General features: G+C 43.4%; 3 protein-coding genes across 3 annotated transcripts in view; all 3 read right to left on the bottom strand.

The window, feature by feature from the left end:
• The window catches only part of LOC121009278 (ficolin-1-like), a 255,418-nt gene extending 240,469 nt beyond the window's left edge, over positions 1–14,949 (bottom strand). The window contains exons 1-2 of the mRNA XM_040442286.1: positions 14,839–14,949; positions 14,345–14,458 (exon numbers count right to left, since the gene is read on the bottom strand). Of these exons, the coding sequence (XP_040298220.1) occupies positions 14,345–14,458; positions 14,839–14,908 (184 nt within the window). The 5' untranslated portion in view covers positions 14,909–14,949. The remainder of the gene's footprint in view (positions 1–14,344; positions 14,459–14,838) is intronic.
• LOC121009283 (ficolin-1-like) lies at positions 6,409–14,228 on the bottom strand. The gene is made up of 7 exons (XM_040442290.1): positions 14,156–14,228; positions 13,981–14,034; positions 12,122–12,160; positions 10,871–10,998; positions 10,627–10,756; positions 10,185–10,319; positions 6,409–6,767 (listed from the first exon to the last, which is right to left on the bottom strand). The coding sequence occupies exons 1-7, from the start codon at positions 14,193–14,195 to the stop codon at positions 6,520–6,522; spliced, it is 774 nt and encodes a 257-aa protein (XP_040298224.1). The 5' UTR covers positions 14,196–14,228; the 3' UTR covers positions 6,409–6,519.
• A 1,531-nt stretch (positions 14,950–16,480) lies between the features above and the next one.
• Positions 16,481–25,925, bottom strand: LOC121009282 (ficolin-2-like). The gene is made up of 7 exons (XM_040442289.1): positions 25,795–25,925; positions 25,295–25,408; positions 23,879–23,908; positions 21,217–21,344; positions 20,977–21,106; positions 20,180–20,314; positions 16,481–16,722 (listed from the first exon to the last, which is right to left on the bottom strand). Exons 1-7 carry the CDS (start codon positions 25,862–25,864, stop codon positions 16,481–16,483), a joined length of 849 nt encoding a protein of 282 aa, XP_040298223.1. The 5' UTR covers positions 25,865–25,925.
• Positions 25,926–26,580: the final 655 nt, after the last annotated feature.

Raw genomic sequence — 26,580 nt, 5'->3', positions numbered from 1 at the left:
TAATATGCATGTATTTTGCACGCACAATTTCATTACTTATAAAAAACAATCACGCAAAAGCTATATACCAAAAGCTGGGTATGTGCAAGCCGACAATCTATCCATGAGACAGATACTGTCAGCATACCTTACAATGGCAGCCTTGTGTACAATGAGACATTCCAGACCAGCTCTCGTCTGACTGAGAGCCAGTAAGCCTCAAAGTCGCTTGGATAGCTTGGGGGACCTGCGAACCTAGATCATTATCATTAGGGTGACAAAAATTTAAAATTTGTGTGTTATAGGGAATGATTTATTTTAAAAATAAAATAATATAGCATCTATAAAAAGATATTGTTAATGATAGGTAAAATAATTATAGAATAAAAAGGTATGGATGATAAATAGCATAATAAGGATAAAGAGAGGCTATATACAGTACAATAAATAAAAAAAGATTATAGGTTTATCTAGAATATTTGTGATTATGAATATATAGCACTATATTCTACACTTTTGCGAATTCTTGAAGTGCTGATATTCGCAATAAAAATTCACGATTAAAATATTTGCGATCAACACTAATCTCCACCAACTATATGAGAACTTGAGCTCATTATTGTATCAGAGCCTGGGTTCAGCAAGGGATCTTCTGACCCTCTGGTTGTGGGGCCAGGCCAACCATGTCAAAGTGGACAACATATTTAGAATCCATAAAACATGATCAGTTCTGACTGACTGGAGTTCTGACTCCAATATTCCACACTGTAGGGCACCAGGAAGCTGAGATATGTGGAGCTGTTTGGTGGAGTTCTTATAGTGCAGAGCTGCATAAAGGCCTTTCTACACAGGACAATAATCATGTGAACGAACCCGAACCTTCATTCCCGATCGGTGGCTATCATGTGAACATCCCTCTGCTATCAACTGAGAAATGAGCATCTTACATCTTCTATGAGGGCACAAAAATGGTCACAGCACCAAACAGCTAGCAGTATCTCAGCTTCCTGGAACCTTCTTAGAAAGGTGACATGTGTCTTGGAATGCAATGGCCGATGGTAAAGATGGCCATAGACATTAGATAAATGTCAGCCAATACTTGCTGATTTCGTCAACCATGTGACATGTATGGTTCTCAATTCTCGCACGCCAGAAGAGGTTATGGAAGATATGGATCAAGCAGATAAAATCAGTCATTTGTTCTCAAGGAGATAAGCCATCACCAGATCTGTCTGGCAGCAACTTACCCCCTCTCCCCATTCACTACACATGCAGAACTGGCCAAGCTGAGCAGGAATGTTTATGAAGGGAACATGGAGATATGTTTTCTGACAGATATCTCATAGGTATGGCCAGCCTTAGGCAAAGTCTCAGGAGCCACGGCTAAGTAAGGCCTTAAAAGTGGAAGGCACCAGAAAGACGGCATCCTTGCCATGCTTCCAGTTAACGAAAGAATACAGATTTATCTGAATTTCAAATTGTAATACAAACCGGATTCCAAAAAAGTTGGGACACTATACAAATTGTGAATAAAAACTGAATGCAATGATGTGGAGGCCAACTTCTAATATTTTATTCAGAATAGAACATAAATCACGGAACAAAAGTTTAAACTGAGAAAATGTACCATTTTAAGGGAAAAATGTGTTGAATCAGAATTTCATGGTGTCAACAAATCCCCAAAAAGTTGGGACAAGGCCATTTTCACCACTGTGTGGCATCTCCCCTTCTTCTTACAACACTCGACAGACGTCTGGGGACCGAGGAGACCAGTTTCTCAAGTTTAGAAATAGGAATGCTCTCCCATTCTTGTCTTATACAGGCCTCTAACTGTTCATTCGTCTTGGGCCTTCTTTGTTGCACCTTCCTCTTTATGATGCGCCAAATGTTCTCTATAGGTGAAAGATCTGGACTGCAGACTGGCCATTTCAGTACCCGGATCCTTCTCCTACGCAGCCATGATGTTGTGATTGATGCAGAATGTGGTCTGGCATTATCTTGTTGAAAAATGCAGGGTCTTCCCTGAAAGAGATGACGTCTGGATGGGAGCATATGTTGTTCTAGAACCTGAATATATTTTTCTGCATTGATGGTGCCTTTCCAGACATGCAAGCTGCAGGGCCGTCTTTGCCGCAGGGCAAAAGGGGCAGCTACCCCGGGCCCAGTTGCTCCTGGGGGCCCAAGGGAGCTCCGTTTCCCGACTCCCATTCACTAGTGACTGCGTTGCTAGGTTAAAACATTCGGGGCCTGGGCCCCTGATGTTTTGTCCCAGGCCACGAATGTCCTGCCTGCCTGCTAGATACAACTGTATTGCCGTACACAGAACGGCAATACAATTGAATCTAATACCCTGGGAAGAGGTGAAGGACCTGTGGTGACATCACAGGTCATGTGATCAGCAAAACAGGCTGTGATAGGATGACCTGGATAATGTCACCATCATGTGACCAGTGCAGGATTGGACCGGAGTGCAGAGGAGAAGGAGCCTAATGCTGATGTCTGTATATGAGGAGAGGTAAGTTAAGGGAGAGGCAGAGCAATGCTGGGAGTTGTAGTTATTTAACTAGGATGTATGTTGGAGCTGAAGGGAGTGATGTTATTTACATGGGACTGCATGTTGAAAGTGGATGGTGGGGGGAATGATGTTTATGTACATGGGACTTAAAGAGGACCTTTCACCGATTCTTACCCTATGAACTAACTATACAGACATGTAGAGCGGCGCCCGGGGAACTCACTGCACTTACTATTATCCCCGGGCGCCGCTCCGTTCTGCCGTTATGCCCTCCGGTATCTCCGCTCACTAAGTTATAGTAGGCGGAGATACCAGTCCCTAAGTTATGGTAGGCGGAGTCTGCCCTAGCGCTTGCCAATCGCAGCGCAGAGCTCACAGCCTGGGAGGTTATTTTCTCCCAGGCTGTGAGCTCTGCAATGCGATTGGCCAGCGCTAGGGCAGACTCCGCCTACCATAACTTAGGGAACGGAGATACCGGAGGGCATAGCAGGAGAACGGAGCGGCGCCCGGGGATAATAGTAAGTGCAGTGAGATCCCCGGGCGCCGCTCCACATGTATGTATACTTAGTTCATAGGGTAAGAATCGGTGAAAGGTCCTCTTTAATGTTTAGGCTACGTTCACACTTGGGTTTGGGGATCCGCTTGTGAGTTCCGTTTCAAGGCTCTCACAAGCAGCCCCAAATGCATCAGTTTAACCCCAATGCATTCTGAATGGATGCGGATCCATTCAGAATGCATTCGTTCGGCTCCGTACAGCCCCCTGTTCCGTTTTGGAGGCGGACCCCAAAATGCTGCAAGCAGCGTTTTTGTGTCCGCATGGCCTTGCACAGCCAAACGGATCCGTCCTGACTTACAATGCAAGTCAATGGGGACGGATCCCTTTGCATTGACACAAAATGGTGCAATTGTAAACGGATCCGTTCCCCATTGACTTTCAATGTAAGGCAGGACGGATCCGTATTGGGACTTAGAAATTCTAATCTAATACAAACGAATCGGTCCTGAACGGATGCATTCGTTTGTATTATCGGTGCGGATCCGTCCTGTACAAGTACAGGACAGATCCGCACGAACGCAAGTGTGAAAGTAGCCTTAGGGGGTGATGTTTACATGGGATTGTGTGTTGGAGGCGGCTGGGGAGGAGGTGATGTTATTTACATGGGACTGTATGGTGGAGGGAGGATTATAACTGCAGGGGGCACTGCAGATCCAGGGGACATTATAGGTGGTCTTATTACTACTGGGGGCTCTATAGGAGGGTCTTATAGATCCACCTTTTTTCTACTAAGCGCACTATGGGGGCCTTATTACTACTGAGGGATCTGTTAGGGTATTATTAATATGGGAGGGCTCTTCTAATAATGGGGGCATTGTTGAGGAGCATTATCACGGTTGGGGCAGTGTTACTAATGAGGGCATTCTAGAAGGGAATTACTATTGGTGGGACTATGAGGAGCACTATTACTATGGGGGCAGTAATGTTACTTCAGGATAGTATTTGGGGGGGGGGCAGGGGCGTAACTAAAGGCTCATGGGCTCCGGTGCAAGAGTTCAGCTTGGGCCCCCCTTCCCTCAGTGCTTTGTGTGTCTTCTTATGCGGCACAAGTGTCTTTGGGCCCCTTCATGCTCCTGGGCCCGTTAGCGACTGCTACCTCTGCACCCCCTATAGCTACACCCCGGGGGGGGGGGGGGGGGCACAGGAAGCAGCAGGATAACACTGTGGGGACTCCAGTTGGGGGATAATGATAGAATGTGAGGAAGCTAAGATGTCTGTGTGTCACACTCTGCAGAGACGAGGCGGCTGAGAGAAGTTGTCCAGACCGAGTGGAGAAGATGATGAGAGAGAGGAGACGTCACCTGGAGGCCCTGGACGTGACAGGTAAGTGCTGCTGTATAGCAAGTACAGCAAAGTGCGGGGGGGGGCGGGATCCAAGGGGCCCAAGTAAATTCTTGCCCAGGGTCCAATCAATATTAAAGACGGCCCTGGCAAGCTGCCCATGCCACACGCACTCATGCAACCCCATACCATCAGAGATGCAGGCTTCTGAACTGAGCGTTGATAACAACTTGGGTTGTCCTTGTCCTCTTTGGTCCGGATGACATGGCGTCCCAGATTTCCAAAAAGAACTTCGAATCGTGACTCATCTGACCACAGAACAGTCTTCCATTTTTCCACACTCCAATTTAAATGATCCCTGGCCCAGTGAAAACGCCTGAGCTTGTGGATCTTGCTTAGAAATGGCTTCTTCTTTGCACTGTAGAGTTTCAGCTGGCAACGGTGGATGGCACGGTGGATTGTGTTCACTGACAATGGTTTCTGGAAGTATTCCTGAGCCCATTCTGTGATTTCCTTTACAGTAGCATTCCTGTTTGTGGTGCAGTGTCGTTTAAGGGCCCGGAGATTACGGGCATCCAGTATGGTTTTACGGCCTTGACCCTTACGCACAGAGATTGTTCCAGATTCTCTGAATCTTCGGATGATGTTATGCACAGTTGATGATGATAGATGCAAAGTCTTTGCAATTTTTCGCTGGGTAACACCTTTCTGATATTGCTCCACTATCTTTATGCGCAACATTGTGGGAATTGGTGATCCTCTACCCATCTTGGCTTCTGAGAGACACTGCCACTCTGAGAAGCTCTTTTTATACCCAATCATGTTGCCAATTGACCTAATTAGTGTTAATTGGTCTTCCAGCTCTCCGTTATGCTCAAATTTACTTTTTCCAGCCTCTTATTGCTACTTGTCCCAACTTTTTGGGGATTTGTTGACACCGTGAAAATTGGAATCAACGTATTTTTCCTTTAAAATGATACATTTACTCGGATTAAATGTTTGATCGGTCATCTACGTTCTATTACAAATAAAATATTGACGTTTGCCATCTCCACATCATTGCATTCAGTTTTTATTCACAATTTGTTTAGTGTCCCAACTTTTTTGGAATCCGGTTTGTAATTAGAAATTTAGTATAGCCGCTGTTTGTCATTTTCCTTTTTTCTCCGTCCTCCTCACTAACATCTCTGAGGTGGTCACACATGCTCAGTTCCATCCTTCAGCTGCCATCAGCTGTATCTACTGTTAGAAGCTGTGACAGTTACATTGGACCTGCCTTCTGAGCTGTGATAGGTTGAGTGCTATTGCACAAAGGACATGCCTCCGAGATGGCATTGGAGGGGGCTGTTTCAGTTTTTGCCTCAGGCAGCAGAAAGGCTAGGTGCACCCCTGCTGCCACCATTATAGGGAGAGAGCTGCAGCTGAAAAGATACTCCAAATAACTCTATCAGAGCAATGAATGGAGAGATCACGTAAGGGCCTGTAAACTCCGAAGGTAGGTCTTCACAATCATTTAATCTGATGGGCCCAAGGGACTTCATTCCGACGAGAGACTTCATGCCATTATTGCTGTGGTGGACCTGCCTTCCTGCAGATCCTGTAGACAATTCTGATATATGAGGCCCATGATCCCATTTTAATCAATTGAAGTTTTTGAAACCCATATCAGTAAAGCAGTCAATGAAAATGTAGGAATATATAGATTTATTGATTTACATACATTTTATATATAGGATATCAGCATTAGTAATAATGGGATGTGGGGTCATCGGTTGTTAATTGGAGGCCCAGCATTGCTTTTGTAATTGGGCCCAGGATGCCTACACCTTCCCAGTCCTACCTAGAACCAAACCTATAGGGAGCTATTTACAAGGACTATCTATAGGAAGGGGAAGCTGGTGAGACATTTGCACTGGGTGCTGGGCCACCGCACATTGGTCAGGGTATTTAAATAAAGGCCTAGAGCTGAGAATTTAGTCTTCCCAGGTGAAGGAAAATATAGCTACAACTATGACCAGGCAGCCAATACACGCTGCCTTCTCCAGCCAAACTGAACCCTTCACCCACCAGGCCCGTGCAGTCAGGGGCACCCACACTGAGCTTTGGCATCCATCAATGCAGTTAGAAAATACAAGAATCTTTCAACAAATATTTGAAAATCCATAAATTGCTGGGACTGTTCCTCCATCTAAACAGGCCTAATCTTCATTTCTGCATGCTTGTACGAGTAGTTATGCCCTCTGCCAGTATACCAGTTGATGCCATCTGCAAAAGATGTGTGCTCTCCTAGGTGGTAGAGTCCATTAAGGTTTGCCCTGTGACAATCGCTATACCACCAGCCGCCTTTAAACAGTGAGGAGCAACTGCGCTCATCAATGTCGTTGTCTTCATCTTTAGTGCTAAACTTTATGTGGTTTAGATCTCCCATAGAATCTCCTGCAAAATGACAGAGACATATCAAATATCAGAACGGTTTATTGGGGTTGTCCGGGCTTTTTACTATTGATGACCGATCCTCAGGATATGTCATCAATATCAGGGCGCTGCCTTCTCCTCTGTTTTCCTGCTCGCCGCAGCAATTGCAACGGTGAGCAGGTGTAATTGCAACTATGGTGTCCTCATTCACTTCTTTGGGATGGCTCCCTCCGATCCACTTGAACAGACGGAACCCTCCCAATGAAGTGAACGGAGACGCCATAGTTGTAATTACACTTACTCACCGCTGTAATTGCTGCGGTGAACAGGTAAGCAGAGCCGGCCATATGAGCGCTGCCTTCTCCTCAAACACCTTCCTCGCTGGTGTAGACTTAGAACATTTTTTATGTCTAAAACAGGTGTACAAACTGATAAATGAGGCCCTCTTCCCCGTCCACACCACGCACCTTTTTCAGACCTGCGTGAGCGATGAAAAGTCACAGATTCGGACGCAAATGTGCGACAGATATATGCCAGAAAACTGGCATACAGTATATCAGTTAGTAAATGACCCCCATAGTGTCCCCCTGCTAACCACCCCACCCCTAACCAATCAGTGGTGTAACCTGCAATTGCTCAATTTACCTTCCGCATCACCACAGGGAAAGGGAAGCATTGCGCAGTGCCCATCTAAATCAACTGCTGTCTGTGTCTTGTAGGACAGGTCAGGTCCTCCAGAGTGAGAGACACTCTTTGTGATCGCTGCCTCTGGAGATGAAGATCCTGAACAGCGGATGTTCAGAATTCCTACTTTCTTTGTGAGTACAAATGAGTACCTTGTTGATGAGCAGGTACTGGCAGCAGACTCTTTTGCAAGATGGCCGACACTCTGGAAGCGTAGGATGCCAATATTGCTAATTAAAAATGTAAGAATACCTAACAATTCATTAATCCAATAGACAGCATCAGACAGAACTATAGTTTCCCAGTAGACATATTATACAGTGCCTTGCAAAAGTATTCACCCCCCTTGACTTTTTTCGTGTTTTGTTACAATACAGCCTTAAAGGGCTTCTGTCACCCCACTAAAGTCTTTTTTTTTTTTGGGCTACTTATAATCCCTATACTGCGATATATCAATACATAATGTTATTAATCATTTTGATTCAGTAGTTAATAAAAAAAACTGACTTTTATCATATGCAAATTACCTGTCTTCCAGCAAGTAGGGCGGCTACTTGCTGGTAGCAGCCGCATCCTCCTTTCATAAAGACGCCCCCTCCGCATGTTGATTGACAGGGCCAGTGAACGCGCTCGTTCTTTGGCTGGATCTGTCTGCATTCAAAATCTGGCGCCTGCGCCGTACCTTTCTTCAGTCGGCGCAGGCGCACTGAGGGGAGGACGCTCGCTCGGCCGCTCCATCCTCAATGCGCCTGGGCCGATGACGTCACATCTACACCCGGCATAGGCGCACTGAGGAAGGAGCGGCAGAGCGAGCGTCCTCCTCTCAGTGCGCCTGCGCCGACTGAAGACCGGTATGGCGCAGGCACCAGATTTTGAATGCAGACAGGGCCAGCCAGAGAACGAGCGCGTTCGCTGGCCCTGTCAATCAACAGGAGGAGGAGGCGTCTTTATGAAAGGAGGATGCGGCTGCTACCAGCAAGTAGCGGCCCTACTTGCTGGTAGACAGGTAATTTGCATATGATAAAAGTCAGTTTTTTTAATTAACTACTGAACCAAAATGATTAATAACATTATGTATTGATATATCGCAGTATAGGGATTATAAGTAGCCCAAAAAATATATATACTTTAGTGGGGTGACAGAAGCCCTTTAAGTTCAATGTTTTGTTAATCTGAATTTGATGTGATGGATCAGAACACAATAGTCTAAGTAGGTGAAGTGAAATGAGAAAAATATATAAATAAAACTATTGTTTAGAAATAGAAAACAGAAAATTTCCATTTGCGTATGTATTCATTCCCTTTGTTAGGACGCCCATAAAAAGCTCTGGTGCAACCAATTACCTTCAGAAGTCACATAATTAGTGAAACGATGTCCACCTGTGTGCAATCTAAGTGTCACATGATCTGTCATTACATGTACACACCTTTTTTGAAAGGCCCCAGAGGCTGCAACACCTAAGCAAGAGGCATCACTAACCAAACACTGCCATGAAGACCAAGGAACTCTCCAAACAAGTAAGGGACAATATTGTTGAGAAGTACAAGTCAGGGTTAGGTTATAAAAAAACTCACAGTCCGGGCAAGGAGGGCATTAATCAGAGAGGCAGCACAGAGACCTAAGGTAACCCTGATGGATCTGCAGAGTTCCACAGCAGAGACTGGAGTATCTGTACATAGGACGACAATAAGCCGTACGCTCCACAGAGTTGGGCTTTATTTCAGGGTGGCCAGAAGAAAGCCATTACTTTCAGCTAAAAACAAAAAGGCACGTTCTGAAAAAGTGAAAAGGCATGTGGGAGACTCCCAAAATGTATGGAGGAAGGTGCTCTGGTCTGATGAGACTAAAATTGAACTTTTCGGCCATCGAAGAAAACGCTATGTCTGGCGCAAACCCAAAACATCACATCACCTAAAGAACACCATCCCCACAGTGAAACATAATGGTGGCAGCATCATGCTGGGGGGATGGGACTGGGAAACTGGTCAGAGTTGAGGGAAAGATGGATGGTGCTAAATACAGGGATATTCTTGAGCAAAACCTGTCCCACTCTGTGCGTGATTTGAGGCTAGGACGGAGGTTCACCTTCCAACAGGACAATGACCCCAAACAGACGGCTAAAGCAACACTTGACTGGTTTAAGGGCCCAGATCTCAATCCAATAGAAACTCTGTGGTCAGACTTAAAGATTGCTGTTCACAAGCGCAAACATCCAACCTGAAGGAGCTGGAGCAGTTTTGCAAGGAGGAATGGGCAAAAATCCCAGTGGTAAGATGTGGCAAGCTCATAGAGATTTATCCAAAGCAACCTGGAGCTATGCTTGCCGCAAAAGGTGGCTCTACAAAGTATTGACTTTACGGGGGTGAATAGTTATGCACATTGACTTTTTCTGTTATTTTGTCCTATTTGTTGTTTGCTTCACAATATAAAAAACAAAAACATCTTCAAAGTTTTGGACATGTTCTGTAAATTACATGATGCAAATCCTCAAACAATCCATGTTAATTCCAGGTTGTGAGGCACCAAAACATTAAAAAAAGTCAAGGGGGGCGAATACTTTTGCAAGGCGCTGTACATAGCTAACATATCAATACACACTGTTCGGTGTATTCATATTCCTATACAACCTTTGGGGGGTCATCCAGGGCCACCTGTAGAGCTACTGCTCCCATTCAGCCAGCGTATTAGAGGTTATTTTTATATGGAGTTAAACAAACCTCTTCGAAGGACATTTTGGACAAATTGCCTCTCACCTGCAGTTCCTTCCTGATAGGCTCCAATTATTAATTTGTATTTCTCTGATTCATCCAATACTTTGAAGCTTGCATACTTGGCGTACACGATTTTGCCTTCAAAATCTTGTAGATCAACACGTAATTCCCATGTTCCTGGAGATAGATGAGAACAGAAGCTTTAGAAGCTGGAAACTAACATACAAAAACAAGGCTTGAAGAGCCTTTCCCAAACTGACTAACTAACTAACTAAAACTCTATCCTAATCTAGTTTCATAAACCAGAGAAGATGATGAGCAGTGCCCTCAAATAATGGAGCTCTAGGTCAGCTGGTCCATAACAGGCCAACGACAACTGCTTATAGACCCTTCAACCTTGGATACACAGTAATGGGTCCAGCAGCGAGCAGAAAAAATAATAAAATGTTATAATAAAAAAAGTAATCTACAGGTTTCTCATTACCTGTTAAAGTTATTTGATGAATATTTTCATTTCCCAGCCAAAACTCACTTAGCCGACTGCCAAAGCCTTTCTTATAAGCATCCCAAGTGCGGAAGAAGTCTACTGACCCATCCCAACGTCTCTGTATTACCTAAAGGCAAGAGAAGACCAGATGAAATAGGAGAGGATATGGTCGCAATGGATCCACATTTTCCAAATAAATTACCTCCTTGTAACTTCCCGTTCACGTGTTGTATATACTTACAATCCATCCTCCGTCATCTGTGTCCATATCACACAGGACCTTCAGGGGCCGGCTGCCATCTGGGTATATGGTGTACCAGTCACTGAGGACTGCCCCCTGATATCGTATTTCTTTGCAGTTCTTGGCAGCTAGGAGACATATAGAAAAATGATTTTAGCTAATTTTAATTTAATAGAAGGATAGGGTTCTCCATTTAGGATTGTCACCTATCATGAGGAGCAGAACGCAGCTATAAAGAGCATCTTTCATTTCAGAAGACCCTACATTTCTGAGCACACAGACAGACCATTGAGTTACATAGTAAAATAGTTTATAAGGCCGAAAAAATATCCAGTTCAGCCTGTTATCCTGCAAGTTGATCCAGAGGAAGGCAAAAAAAAACTTGTGAGGTAGAAGCCAATTTTCCTCACTTTAGGAAAAAAAAATTCCTTCCCAACCCATCTCAATAGAAACTGTGTAATACTTAATCTCCCCTGTGGTGCCGTTTTAGGGGAACTAAACACTTGCTCCCAGGTGCCCTTACAAATTACAACTGATCACATTGGGTCCTGGCAGCAGAAGACCTTGTGGTCAACTTATTGTCAGGGGACCCTTGGTGGAGCAGAGGTTCAGCTCTCACTGAGGATCCATTTACACTGGCAGATAATCAGCCATAACGAATGTAGATACTATATTGTAACAGGACCTTTACATGGGCTAAGAATCCGCTCATTAGCGATTATCTGGTGGTGAAAAGGTGCTGCCGATTACCCAATGAATGAGTGAAATGCTCGTTCTTCAGGTAATTGGATCATTTGTGCAGGCATCTAAATCGTCGTTTGCCGGCAACAAATTTTGTTGTCTAAATACTGTGGAGGAGATTGCTGCATGTAAATGCAGCAATCTCCTCCACTGATGAGCAGGCGATTGCCAGAATCGAAGGTTTCCCTCCTGACAATCGCCTGCTGAATTGTCCCGTCTAATGGGACCATAAGTCGCTCATATTTTTCAATTTGTATATGAGGATGGTCGTAGGTCCTCATATGGTTTGCGTATCTGTCAGCAGCACTTCTCCTGGCCTGCTTTAACTGAGGGGATATGCTGCCGACTAGCCATAATTTCTATGTTCACATAAAAGATGTGATTAACAATAAATGAGCGTTGTCTCGTTTGTTGATGATTGATGGACGTGCTTACACAGGGCCATGATAGGGAATGATCACTTGGACAATTATTGCCCCGTGTAATGGGGTCTTTAGACACCTAACTTACCATACACTGGCTCAGTCTCCCCTCTTTCTCCTTTCTCTCCTATAAGGAAAAGATGTATATATAAATGTAAAGGAGTATTATTAGAGCAGTTGTCCTTCCATATCCCCTCTCAGCGCTCAGGTAGATGGCAGAACGTACAATCCGACTTCACCAAAAATGCCCATGGTTTGAAAGATCCGAAAATGCAGGCTGGAAAGAAAGATTTTTACATCCTGATATTTTTTGGTCTGCTATAACAGTTCCCATGGAATCTCTACTAGTGATGAGCGGAATAGGCAATATTCAAATTCATGATATTTTGTGAATTTTTAGCTGAATATTCACCATAAATTCACAAATTAAAAAATTTGCAATTGCAAAAATTTGCAATGTGATATGCATGTATTTTGCACGCACAATTTCATTACTAAAAAACAATCACGCAAAAGCTATATACCAAAAGCTGGGTATGTGCAAGCCGACAATCTATCTATGAGACAGATACTGTCAGCATACCTTACAATGGCAGCCTTGTGTACAATGAGACATTCCAGACCAGCTCTCGTCTGAGAGCCAGTAAGCCTCAAAGTCGCTTGGATAGCTTGGGGGACCTGCGAACCTAGATCATTATCATTAGGGTGACAAAAATTGAAAATTTGTGTGTTATAGGGAATGATTTATTTTAAAAATAAAATAATATAGCATCTATAAAAAGATATTGTTAATGATAGGTAAAATAATTATAGAATAAAAAGGTATGGATGATAAATAGCATAATAAGGATAAAGAGAGGCTATATACAGTACAATAAATAAAAAAAGATTATAGGTTTATCTAGAATATTTGTGATTATGAATATATAGCACTTTATTCTACACTTTTGCGAATTCTTGAAGTGCTGATATTCGCAATAAAAATTCACGATTAAAATATTTGCGATCAACACTAATCTCCACCAACTATATGAGAACTTGAGCTCGTTATTGTATCAGAGCCTGGGTTCAGCAAGGGATCTTCTGACCCTCTGGTTGTGGGGCCAGGCCAACCATGTCAAAGTGGACAACATATTTAGAATCCATAAAACATGATCAGTTCTGACTGACTGGAGTTCTGATTCCAATACTCCACACTGTAGGGCACCAGGAAGCTGAGATATGTGGAGCTGTTTGGTGGAGTTCTTATAGTGCAGAGCTGCATAAAGCCCTTTCTACACAGGACAATAATCATGTGAACGAACCCGAACCTTCATTCCCGATCGGTGGCTATCATGTGAACATCCCTCTGCTATCAGCTGAGAAATGAGCATCTTACATCTTCTATGAGGGCACAAAAATGGTCACAGCACCAAACAGCTAGCAGTATCTCAGCTTCCTGGAACCTTCTTAGAAAGGTGACATGTATCTTGGAATGCAACGGCCGATGGTAAAGATGGCCATAGACATTAGATAAATGTCAGCCAATACTTGCTGATTTCGTCAACCATGTGACATGTATGGTTCTCAATTCTCCCACGCCAGCAGATGTTAGGGGAGATGAGGATCAAGCAGATGAAATCAATAATTTGTTCTCAAGTAGATAAGCCATCACCAGATCTGTCTGGCAGCAACTTACCCCCTCTCCCCATTCACTACACATGCAGAACTGGCCAAGCTGAGCAGGAATGTTTATGAGGGGAACATGGAGATATGTTTTCTGACAGATATCTCATAGGTATGGCCAGTCTTAGGCAAAGTCTCAGGAACCATGGCTCAGTAAGTCCTTAAAAGTGGAAGGCACCAGAAAGACGGCATCCTTGCCATGCTTCCAGTTAACGAAAGAATACAGATTTATCTGAATTTCACATTGTAATATATTATTATGTGTAAAAGTTCTTTACTAACCTTTTTCTCCTGAAGGTCCAACTATTCCTTGTCCCCCCACAGATCCTGTTTGCCCTGGAAAAAAATAGCAATACAATAGACTTACATGCAGCGTGGTACATAGACAATGGGAACCCCACAGCAAAGGTAAATATTAGGCTGCTTGACACCACCACATCCCTGTGCCAGATCTCACCATCCATCACAATGGGGTCAAAACCAAACTGGAGCCCCATAGCAGCCGCATGGACTACCTCTGTGGTATGTGTGCCCACCTTTTGTAAATTTATAGATTTCTGAACGTAGAGGGACATTTTATAAGATGAAACATATGGTGATATACTATAGTTCCATAAACATCATTAGTTATTATCTTTGTACCAACCTTTTTCTCCAAGTGCCCCAACATCTCCTTTTTGCCCTGGAAGGCCAGGATGACCAGGGCAGCCTCGAAGAATAGACAATTTGTCAGTGTCCCCAATCCCTAAAACCTTCACTTCTGTCAATAAAAAAAAATTACACACATATAACGGACAGCTAAAATATTACAAGCATGTAATAGACACACAAATGGAAATTAAATGAAGACCAAAGGAACAAATACAAGATACATTCATACACAGTATAAGTTCATTTACTGATATTGTGCTGGTTTCTGACTCACCCTCATATTAATATATGACGTGTGGTTAAGGCTGTGTTCACACAATGTGAATTCATTGCTTTTCTCTTTTGTTCACATTATTTTTTAAATATTGCCGTAAAATGGCTGTGGTATCATAAATCTGTGCTACTGTTGTCTTAATTTTTTACAGAATCATATTATAACCTGTGAACACAGCCTAAAGAGTAATGATCAGTTGCTCATGAAGTACTCACCTGGACATGACTGATCACTGCTACAGAGCCCGGACACCATTCCCAGCAGTAGTAGTACTGGCACACGCATGACGGCCTCAAGAAGTTTACACAGGTCTTCCAGAAGCAACAAGTACTTTCAAAATAAAGTTATAGCCAATACCCTTCCCTTTTATATATGTCATCTGCCGAGCCCCCCCCCCCCCCCCACACACCTCCTTGTCCCAAGGGAGCTGTACTTTCCCAACTCTGTCCTTATGAAATATTTCTCAGCAGGCCTAATAACTTAATGATACGTTGGCCTCAACTGTTTACTTTACAAACTTAACTCATTCCCTCCAGTGATGGAAAGTTAAGTAGAATTTCCTGATCATATACAGGGTACGTCCAGCCAAAGCCTTCTTATGACATGTTTCCACAACGTTGCAGAAGATGCATTTTGAGTAGACTGTCCCTTTAAACTACTTGTCCAGTTAAAATGATACATTTCTCAAACCAGAACCTGGATCTTTAATATTTTTATAATGACATCTAATTAGAAATTTAGTATAGCCGCTGTTTGTCATTTTCCTTTTTTCTCCGTCCTCCTCACTAACATCTCTGAGGTGGTCACACATGCTCAGTTCCATCCTTCAGCTGCCATCATCTGTATCTACTGTTAGAAGCTGTGACAGTTACATTGGACCTGCCTTCTGAGCTGTGATAAGTTGAGTGCTATTGCACAAAGGACATGCCTCCGAGATGGCATTGGAGGGGGCGCTGTTTCAGTTTTTGCCTCAGGCAGCAGAAAGGCTGGAGCACCCCTGCTGCCACCGTTATAGGGAGAGAGCTGCAGCTGAAAAGATACTCCAAATAACTCTAGCAGAGCAATGAATGGAGAGATCTCTGGATCCATGTCAGGTACAGGGCTGGTTCTAGCTTTGTTAGAAAGAGATTCTCATGATGTCAGATTTCTTTTATTTTTTAACATTAATCATGAGATAGCCCTTTTAGCATGTCTTCTTCAGTGACTACAGGGTTGGACTGGCCCACTAGAGTACCAGAGGATCCTTTGGTGGGCCCATTCTCTCACTATAATGGACCCCTAATGAAACAGGGCACGTAAGGGCCTGTAAACTCCGAAGGTAGGTCTTCACAATCATTTCATCTGATGGGCCCAAGGGACTTCATTCCGACGAGAGACTACATGCCATTATTGCTGTGGTGGACCTGCCTTCCTGCAGATCCTGTAGACAGTTCTGATATATGAGGCCCATGATCCCATTTTAATCAATTGAAGTTTTTGAAACTCATATCAGTAAAGCAGTCAATGAAAATGTAGGAATATAATAGATTTATTGATTTACATACATTTTATATATAGGATATCAGCATTAGTAATTATGGCATGGGTGCTGGGCCACCGCACATTGGTCAGGGTATTTAAATAAAGGCCTAGAGCAGAGAACTTAGTCTTCCCAGGTGAAGGAAAATCTAGCTACAACTATGACCAGGCAGCCAATGCACTCTGCCTTCTCCAGCCAAACTGAACCCTTCACCCACCAGGCCCGTGCAGTCAGGGGCGCCCACACTGAGCTTTGGCATCCATCAATTCAGTTAGAAAATACAAGAATCTTTCAACAAATATTTGAAAATCCACAAATTGCTGGAAATGTTCCTCCATCTAAACAGGCCTAATCTTCATTTCTGCATGCTTGTACGAGTAGTTATGCCCTCTGCCAGTATACCAGTTGATGCCATCTGCATGGGATGTGTGCTCTCCTAGGTGGTAGAGTCCATTAAGGTTTGCCCCGTGACAATCGCTATACCACCAGCCACCATTATACATTAAGGAACAACTGCCCTCATAAGTGTCTTCATCTTTAGTACTAAACTTCATGTTGTTTAGATCTCCCATAGAATCTCCTGCAAAGTAACAGAGACATATCAAATATCAGAGCGGTTTAAAGGTGTTGTCCGGGCTTTTTACTATTGATGACCGATCCTCAGGATATGTCATCAATATCAGGGCGCTGTCTTCTCCTCTGTTTTCCTGCTCGCCGCAGCAATTGCAACGGTGAGCAGGTGTAATTGCAACTATGGTGTCCTCATTCACTTCTATGGGATGGCTCCCTCCTATCCACTTGAATGGAACCATCCCATTGAATTGAACGGAGACGCCATAGTTATAATTACACTTGCTCACCGCTGTAATTGCTGCGGTGAACAGGTAAGCAGAGCCGGCCATACGAGCGCTGCCTTCTCCTCAAACACCTTCCTCGCTGGTGTAGACTTAGAACATTTTTTGTCTAAAACAGGTGTACAAACTGATAAATGAGGCCCTCTTCCCCGTCCACACCACGCACATTTTTCAGACCTGTGTGAGCGAGGAATAGTCACAGATTCGGACGCAAATGTGCCACAGATATATGCCAGAAAACTGGCATACAGTATATCAGTTAGTAAATGACCCCCATAGTCTCCCCCTGCTAACCACCCCACCCCTAACCAATCAGTGGTGTAACCTGCAATTGCTCAATTTACCTTCCGCATCACCACAGGGAAAGGGAAGCATTGCACAGTGCCCATCCAAATCAATGGGCTGTCTGTGTCTTGTAGGACAGGTCAGGTCCTCCAGAGTGAGAGACACTCTTTCTGATCGCTGCCTCTGGAGATGAAGATCCTGAACAGCGGATGTTCAGAATTCCTACTTTCTTTGTGAGTACAAATAAGTACCTTGTTGACGAGCAGGTACTGGCAGCAGACTCTTTTGCAAGATGGCCGACACTCTGGAAGCGTAGGATGCCAATATTGCTAATTAAAAATGTAAGAACCCCTAACAATTCCTTAATCCAATAGACAGCATCAGACAGAACTCTAGTTTCCCAGTAGACAAATTATACAGTGCCTTGCAAAAGTATTCACCCCCCTTGACTTTTTTCGTGTTCTGTTACAATACAGCCTTAAAGGGCTTCTGTCACCCCACTAAAGTCTTTTTTTTTTTTTTTTGGCTACTTATAGTCCCTATACTGCTATATATCAATACATAATGTTATTAATCATTTTGATTCAGTAGTTAATAAAAAAAAACTGACTTTTATCATATGCAAATGACCTGTCTACCAGCAAGTAGGGCGGCTACTTGCTGGTAGCAGCCGCATCCTCCTTTCATAAAGACGCTCCCTCCTCATGTTGATTGACAGGGCCAGCGAACGCGCTCGTTCTCTGGCTGGCTCTGTCTGCATTCAAAATCTGGCGCCTGCGCCATACCTGTCTTCAGTCGGCGCAGGCGCACTGAGGGGAGGACGCTCGCTCGGCCGCTCCATCCTCAATGCGCCTGGGCCGATGACGTCACATCTACACCCGGCGCAGGCGCACTGAGGAAGGAGCGGCCGAGCGAGCGTCCTCCTCTCAGTGCGCCTGCGCCAACTGAAGACAGGTATGGCGCAGGCGCCAGATTTTGAAATGCAGACAGGGCCAGCCAGAGAACGAGCGCGTTCGCTGGCCCTGTCAATCAACAGGAGGAGGAGGCGTCTTTATGAAAGGAGGATGCGGCTGCTACCAGCAAGTAGCCGCCCTACTTGCTGGTAGACAGGTAATTTGCATATGATAAAAGTCTGTTTTTTAAATTAACTACTGAACCAAAATGATTAATAACATTATGTATTGATATATCGCAGTATAGGGATTATAAGTAGCCAAAAAAATAAAAATACTTTAGTGGGGTGACAGAAGCCCTTTAGGTTCAATGTTTTGTTAATCTGAATTTGATGTGATGGATCAGAACCCAATAGTCTAAGTTGGTGAAGTGAAAGGAGAAAAATATATAAATAAAACTATTGTTTAGAAATAGAAAACAGAAAATTTCCATTTGCGTATGTATTCATTCCCTTTGTTAGGACGCCCATAAAAAGCTCTGGTGCAACCAATTACCTTCAGAAGTCACATAATTAGTGACTTGATGTCACCTGTGTGCAATCTAAATGTCACATGATCTGTCATTACATGTACACACCTTTTTTGAAAGGCCCCAGAGGCTGCAACATCTAAGCAAGAGGCATCACTAACCAAACACTGCCATGAAGACCAAGGAACTCTCCAAACAAGTAAGGGACAATATTGTTGAGAAGTACAAGTCAGGGTTAGGTTATAAAAAAAACTCATGGACCGGGCAAGAAGGGCATTAATCAGAGAGGCACCACAGAGACCTAAGGTAACCCTGATGGATCTGCAGAGTTCCACAGCAGAGACTGGAGTATCTGTACATAGGACGACAATAAGCCGTACGCTCCATAGTGTTGGGCTTTATGGCAGGGTGGCCAGAAGAAAGCCATTACTTTCAGCTAAAAACAAAAAGACACATTCTGAAAAAGTGAAAAGGCATGTGGGAGACTCCCAACATGTATGGAGGACGGTGCTCTGGTCTGATGAGACTAAAATTGAACTTTTCGGCCATCAAAGAAAACGCTATGTCTGGCGCAAACCCAAAACATCACATCAACTAAAGAACACCATCCCCACAGGGAAACATGGTGGTGGCAGCCTCATGCTGGGGGGATGGGACTGGGAAACTGGTCAGAGTGGAGGGAAAGCTGTATGGTGCTAAATACAGGGATATTCTTGAGCAAAACCTGTGCCACTCTGTGCGTGATTTGAGGCTAGGACGGAGGTTCACCTTCCAGCAGGACAAAGACCCCAAACACACGGCTAAAGCAACACTTGACTGGTTTAAGGGAAACATGTCAATGTGTTGGAATGGCCGAGTCACAGCCCAGATCTCAATCCAATAGAAAATCTGTGGTCAGACTTAAAGATTGCTGTTCACAAGCGCAAACATTCAACCTGAAGGAGCTGAAGCAGTTTTGCAAGGAGGAATGGGCAAAAATCCCAGTGGTAAGATGTGGCGACTGCTCATAGAGACTTATCCAAAGCGACTTGGAGCTGTGATTGCTGCAAAAGGTGGCTCTACAAAGTACTGACTTTAGGGGGGTGAATAGTTATGCACATTGACTTTTTCTGTTATTTTGTCCTATTTGTTGTATGCTTCACAATAAAAAATTAAAAAAAAACATCTTCAAAGTTGTGGACATGTTCTGTAAATTACATGATGCAAATCCTCAAACAATCCATGTTAATTCCAGGTTGTGAGGCACCAAAACATAAAAAAAAGTCAAGGGGGGCGAATACTTTTGCAAGGCACTGTACATAGCAAACATATCAATACACACTGTTCGGTGTATTCATATTCCTATACAACCTTTGGGGGGTCATCCAGGGCCACCTGTAGAGCTACTGCTCCCATTCAGCCAGCGTATTAGAGGTTATTTTTATATGGAGTTAAACAAACCTCTATGAAGGACATTTTGGACAAATTGCCTCTCACCTGCAGTTCCTTCCTGATAGGCTCCAATTATTAATTTGTATTTCTCTGATTCATCCAATACTTTGAAGCTTGCATACTTGGCGTACACGATTTTGCCTTCAAAATCTTGTAGATCAACACGTAATTCCCATGTTCCTGGAGATAGATGAGAACAGAAGCTTTAGAAGCTGGAAACTAACATACAAAAACAAGGCTTGAAGAGCCTTTCCCAAACTGAACTCATTCCAACAACATGAAGGAGACCATACCACACTTTAGTCTCAGAGTAAACAATTCTATGCAAACCTAACTGCAGCACAGATCTTATAGGACATCTTCATAGAGATGGAGCCCAATGTTCAAGCCAGGGCCTTTGTTAAATACCTGGTCTTATGACAAGAACTGACCTGAGAAGTACATATCATGCCTGGGAGTGAGAAGATCGGGATAGAGATAACTGTTGACAAGCATTAGGCCAATAGCTATCTTATGTGTATGGACCACTTCAATTCTACATAGCCATTATGTGTGGTCTAGAAAAGATGGTAGGGATCTCCAGGACAAGGATGTGGATCTGTAAGTCCAACTTTGGGTAAATGCAGTAACCAAAACTCTATCCTAATCTAGTTTCATAAACCAGAGAAGATGATGAGTAGTGATCTCAAATAATGGAGCTCTAGGTCAGCTGGTCCATAACAGGCCAACGACAACTGCTTATAGACCCTTCAACCTTGGATACACAGTAATGGGTCCAGCAGCGAGCAGAAAAAATAATAAAATTTTATAATAAAAAAAGTAATCTACAGGTTTCTCATTACCTGTTAAAGTTATTTGATGAATATTGTCATTCCCCAGCCAAAACTCACTTAGCCGACTGCCAAAGCCTTTCTTATAAGCATCCCAAGTGCGGAAGAAGTCTACTGACCCATCCCAACGTCTCTGTATTACCTAAAGGCAAGAGAAGACCAGATGAAATAGGAGAGGATATGGTCGCAATGGATCAACATTTTCCAAATAAATTACCTCCTTGTAACTTCCCGTTCACATGTTGTATATACAATCCATCCTCCGTCATCTGTGTCCATATCAAACAGGACCTTCAGGGGCCGGCTGCCATCTGGGTATATGGTGTACCAGTCACTGAGGACTGCCCCCTGATATCGTATTTCTTTGCAGTTCCTGGCAGCTAGGAGACATATAGAAAAATGATTTTAGCTACTTTTTATTTAATAGAAGGATAGGGCCGAAAAAAGACATCTGTCCATCCAGTTCAGCCTGTTATCCTGCAAGTTGATCCAGAGGAAGGCAAAAAAAACCTTGTGAGGTAGAAGCCAATTTTCCTCACTTTAGGGGGAAAAAAATCCTTCCCAACCCATCTCAATAGAAACTGTGTAATACTTGATCACCCCTGTGCTGCCGTTTTAGGGGAACTAAACACTTGCTCCCAGGTGCCCTTACAAATTACAACTGATCACATTGGGTCCTGGCAGCAGAAGACCTTGTAGTCAACTTATTGTCAGGGGACCTTTGGTAGAGCAGAGGTTCAGCTCTCACTGAGGATCCATTTACACGGGCAGATAATCAGCCATAATGAATGTAGATACTATACAGGGAGTGCAGAATTATTAGGCAAGTTGTATTTTTGAGGATTAATTTTATTATTGAACAACAACCATGTTCTCAATGAACCCAAAAAACTCATTAATATCAAAGCTGAATATTTTTGGAAGTAGTTTTTAGTTTGTTTTTAGTTTTAGCTATTTTAGGGGGATATCTGTGTGTGCAGGTGACTATTACTGTGCATAATTATTAGGCAACTTAACAAAAAACAAATATATACCCATTTCAATTATTTATTTTTACCAGTGAAACCAATATAACAACTCAACATTCACAAATATACATTTCTGACATTCAAAAACAAAACAAAAACAAATCAGTGACCAATATAGCCACCTTTCTTTGCAAGGACACTCAAAAGCCTGCCATCCATGGATTCTGTCAGTGTTTTGATCTGTTCACCATAAACATTGCGTGCAGCAGCAACCACAGCCTCCCAGACACTGTTCAGAGAGGTGTACTGTTTTCCCTCCTTGTAAATCTCACATTTGATGATGGACCACAGGTTCTCAATGGGGTTCAGATCAGGTGAACAAGGAGGCCATGTCATTAGATTTTCTTCTTTTATACCCTTTCTTGCCAGCCACGCTGTGGAGTACATGGACGCGTGTGATGGAGCATTGTCCTGCATGAAAATCATGTTTTTCTTGAAGGATGCAGACTTCTTCCTGTACCACTGCTTGAAGAAGGTGTCTTCCAGAAACTGGCAGTAGGACTGGGAGTTGAGCTTGACTCCATCCTCAACCCGAAAAGGCCCCACAAGCTCATCTTTGATGATACCAGCCCAAACCAGTACTCCACCTCCACCTTGCTGGCGTCTGAGTCGGACTGGAGCTCTCTGCCCTTTACCAATCCAGCCACGGGCCCATCCATCTGGCCCATCAAGACTCACTCTCATTTCATCAGTCCATAAAACCTTAGAAAAATCAGTCTTGACGTTTCAGCTTGTGTGTCTTGTTCAGTGGTGGTCGTCTTTCAGCCTTTCTTACCTTGGCCATGTATCTGAGTATTGCACACCTTGTGCTTTTGGGCACTCCAGTGATGTTGCAGCTCTGAAATATGGCCAAACTGGTGGCAAGTGGCATCTTGGCAGCTGCACGCTTGACTTTTCTCAGTTCATGGGCAGTTATTTTGCGCCTTGGTTTTTCCACACGCTTCTTGCGACCCTGTTGACTATTTTGAATGAAACGCTTGATTGTTCGATGATCACGCTTCAGAAGCTTTGCAATTTTAAGAGTGCTGCATCCCTCTGCAAGATATCTCACTATTTTTTACTTTTTTGAGCCTGTCAAGTCCTTCTTTTGACCCATTTTGCCAAAGGAAAGGAAGTTGCCTAATAATTATGCACACCTGATATAGGGTGTTGATGTCATTAGACCACACCCCTTCTCATTACAGAGATGCACATCACCTAATATGCTTAATTGGTAGTAGGCTTTCGAGCCTATACAGCTTGGAGTAAGACAACATGCATAAAGAGGATGATGTTGTCAAAATACTCATTTGCCTAATAATTCTGCACGCAGTGTATAGTAACAGTCCCTTTACATTGGCTAAGAATCCGCTCATTAGCGATTATCTGGTGGTGAAAAGGTGCTGCCGATTAGCCAATGAATGAGCGAAATGCTCGTTCTTCAGGTAATTGGATCATTTGTGCAGGCATCTAAACCATCGTTTGCCGGCAGCAAATTCTGTTGTCTAAATACTGTGGAGGAGATCGCTGCATGTAAATGCATCAATCTCCTCCACTGATGAGCAGGCGATTGCCGGAAAGGAAGGTTTCCCTCCTGACAATCGCCTGCTGAATTGTCCCGTCTAATGGGACCATAAGTCGCTTATTTTTTTCAATTTGTATATGAGGATGGTCGTAGGTCCTCATATGGTTTGCGTATCTGTCAGCAGCACTTCTGCTTTAACTGAGAGGATATGCTGGCGACTAGCCATAATTTCTATGTTCACATAAAAGATGTAATCAACAATAAATTAGCATTGTCTCGTTTGTTGATGATTGATGGACGTGCTTACACAGGGCCATGATAGGGAACGATCACTTGGACGATCATTGCCCCGTGTAATGGGGTCTTTAGACACCTAACTTACCATAGACTGGCTTAGTCGCCCCTCTTTCTCCTTTCTCTCCTATAAGGAAAAGATATAAATATATAAATGTAAAGGAGTATTATTAGAGCAGTTGTCCTTCCATGTCCCACCTCAGCGCTCAGGTACCGTAGATGGTAGAACGTACAATCCGACTTCACCAAAAATGCCCATGGTTTGAAAGATCTAAAAATGCAGGCTGGAAAGAAAGATTTTTACATCCTGATATTTTTTGGTCTGCTATAACAGTGCCCATGGAATCTCCACCAACTATATCAGAACTTGGGCTCATTATTGATCCATAAAACATGATCAGTTCTGACTGATGGAAATCAGTCTCCAATACTCCACACTGTAGGGCACCAGGAAGCTGAGATATGTGGAGCTGTTTGGTGGAGTTCTTATAGTGCAGAGCTGCATAAAGGCCTTTCTACACAGGACAATAATCATGTGAACGAACCCGAACCTTCATTCCCAATCGGTGGCTATCATGTGAACATCCCTCTGCTATCAGCTGAGAAATGAGCATCTTACATCTTCTATGAGGGCACAAAAATGGTCACAGCACCAAACAGCTAGCAGTATCTCAGCTTCCTGGAACCTTCTTAGAAAGGTGACATTTAACTTGGAATGCAACGGCCGATGGTAAAGATGGCCATAGACATTAGATAAATGTCAGCCAATGCTTGCTGATTTCGTCAACCATGTAACATGTATGGTTCTCAATTCTCCCACGCCAGAAGATGTTAGGGGAGATGAGAGTCAAGCAGATGAAATCAATCTTTTGTTCTCAAGTAGATAAGTCATCACCAGATCTGTCTGGCAGCAACTTACCCCCTCTCCCCATTCACTACACATGCAGAACTGGCCAAACTGAGCAGGAATGTTTATGAGGGGAACATGGAGATATGTTTTCTGACAGATATCTCATAGGTATGGCCAGCCTTAGGCAAAGTCTCAGGAACCATGTGTAAGTAAGTCCTTAAAAGTGGAAGGCACCAGGAAGATGGTATCCTTGCCATGCTTTCAGTTAACGAAAGAATACAGATTTATCTGAATTTCACATTGTAATATATTATTATGTGTAAAAGTTCTTTACTAACCTTTTTCTCCTGGAGGTCCAACTCCAGGAGAACTTGCATGCAGCGTGGTACACAGACAATGGGAACCCCACAGCAAAGGTAAATATTAGGCTGCTTGACACCACCACATCCCTGTGCCAGATCTCACCATCCATCACAATGGGGTCAAAACCAAACTGGAGCCCCATAGCAGCCGCATGGACTACCCCTGTGGTATGTGTGCCCACCTTTTGTAAATTCATAGATTTCTGAACATAGAGGGACATTTTATAAGATGAAACATATGGCGATATACTATAGTTCCATAAACATCATTAGTTATTATCTTTGTACCAACCTTTTTCTCCAGGTGCCCCAACATCTCCTTTTTGACCTGGAAGGCCAGGATGACCAGGGCAGCCTCGAAGAATAGACAATTTGTCAGTGTCCCCAATCCCTAAAACTTTCACTTCTGTCAATAAAAAAATATAACGGACAGCTAAAATATTACAAGCATGTAATAGACACACAAATGGAAATTAAATGAAGACCAAAGGAACAAATACAAGATACATTCATACACAGTATAAGTTCATTTACTGATATTGTGCTGGTTTCTGACTCACCCTCATATTAATATATGACGTGTGGTTAAGGCTGTGTTCACACAATGTGAATGCATTGCTTTTCTCTTTTTTTCATATTATTTTTTAAATATTGCTGTAAAATGGCTGTGGTATCATAAATCTGTGCTACTGTTGTCTTAATTTTCACAGAATCATAGCAAAAATCACAATGCAATTATGACCTGTGAACACAGCCTAAAGAGTAATGATCACTTGCTCATGAAGTACTCACCCGGACATGACTGATCACTGCTACAGAGCCCGGACACCATTCCCAGCAGTAGTAGTACTGCCACACGCATGACGGCCTCAAGAAGTTTACACCGGTCTTCCAGAAGCAACAAGTACTTTCAAAATAAAGTTATAGCCAATGCCCTTCCCTTTTATATATGTCATCTGTCCCCTCCCCCCACTGCTTTTCCGAAGGGTCTGTACTTTCCCAACTATGTCCTTATGAAATATTTCCCAACAGGCTTAATGACTTAATGATCCTCAACTGTTTACTTTACAAACTTAACTCATTACCTCTAATTATGGGAAGTTAAGTAGAATTTCCTGATCATATACAGGGTATGTCCAGCCAAAGCCTTCTTATGACATGTTTGAGTAGACTGTCCCTTTAAACTAGTTGTTCCTTTAAAATGATACATTTCTCAAACCAGAACCTGGATCTTAATATTTTTTTAATGACATCTAATTAGAAATTTAGTATAGCTGCTGTTTGTCATTTTCCTTTTTTCTCCATCCACCTCACTAACATCTCTGAGGTGGTCACACATGCTCAGTTTCATCCCTCAGCTTCCATCAGCTGTATCTACTGTTAGAAGCTGTGACAGTTACATTGGACCTGCCTTCTGAGCTGTGATAGGTTGAGTGCTATTGCACAAAGGACATGCCTCTGTCAGGGGTGCACCACCAATGAGGCCAGGTGAGGTGATCGCCTCAGGCAGCACCAGGTAGGGGCAAGGGGGGGGGGGCAGCGGAAGGGCCATGGGCAATGAGCGTATTCATTGTGACA

This window comes from Bufo bufo, chromosome 8 (assembly GCF_905171765.1).
Source record: "Bufo bufo chromosome 8, aBufBuf1.1, whole genome shotgun sequence".
Lineage (NCBI taxonomy): Eukaryota > Metazoa > Chordata > Amphibia > Anura > Bufonidae > Bufo > Bufo bufo.
This window is presented reverse-complemented; position numbering and strand designations above follow the sequence as displayed.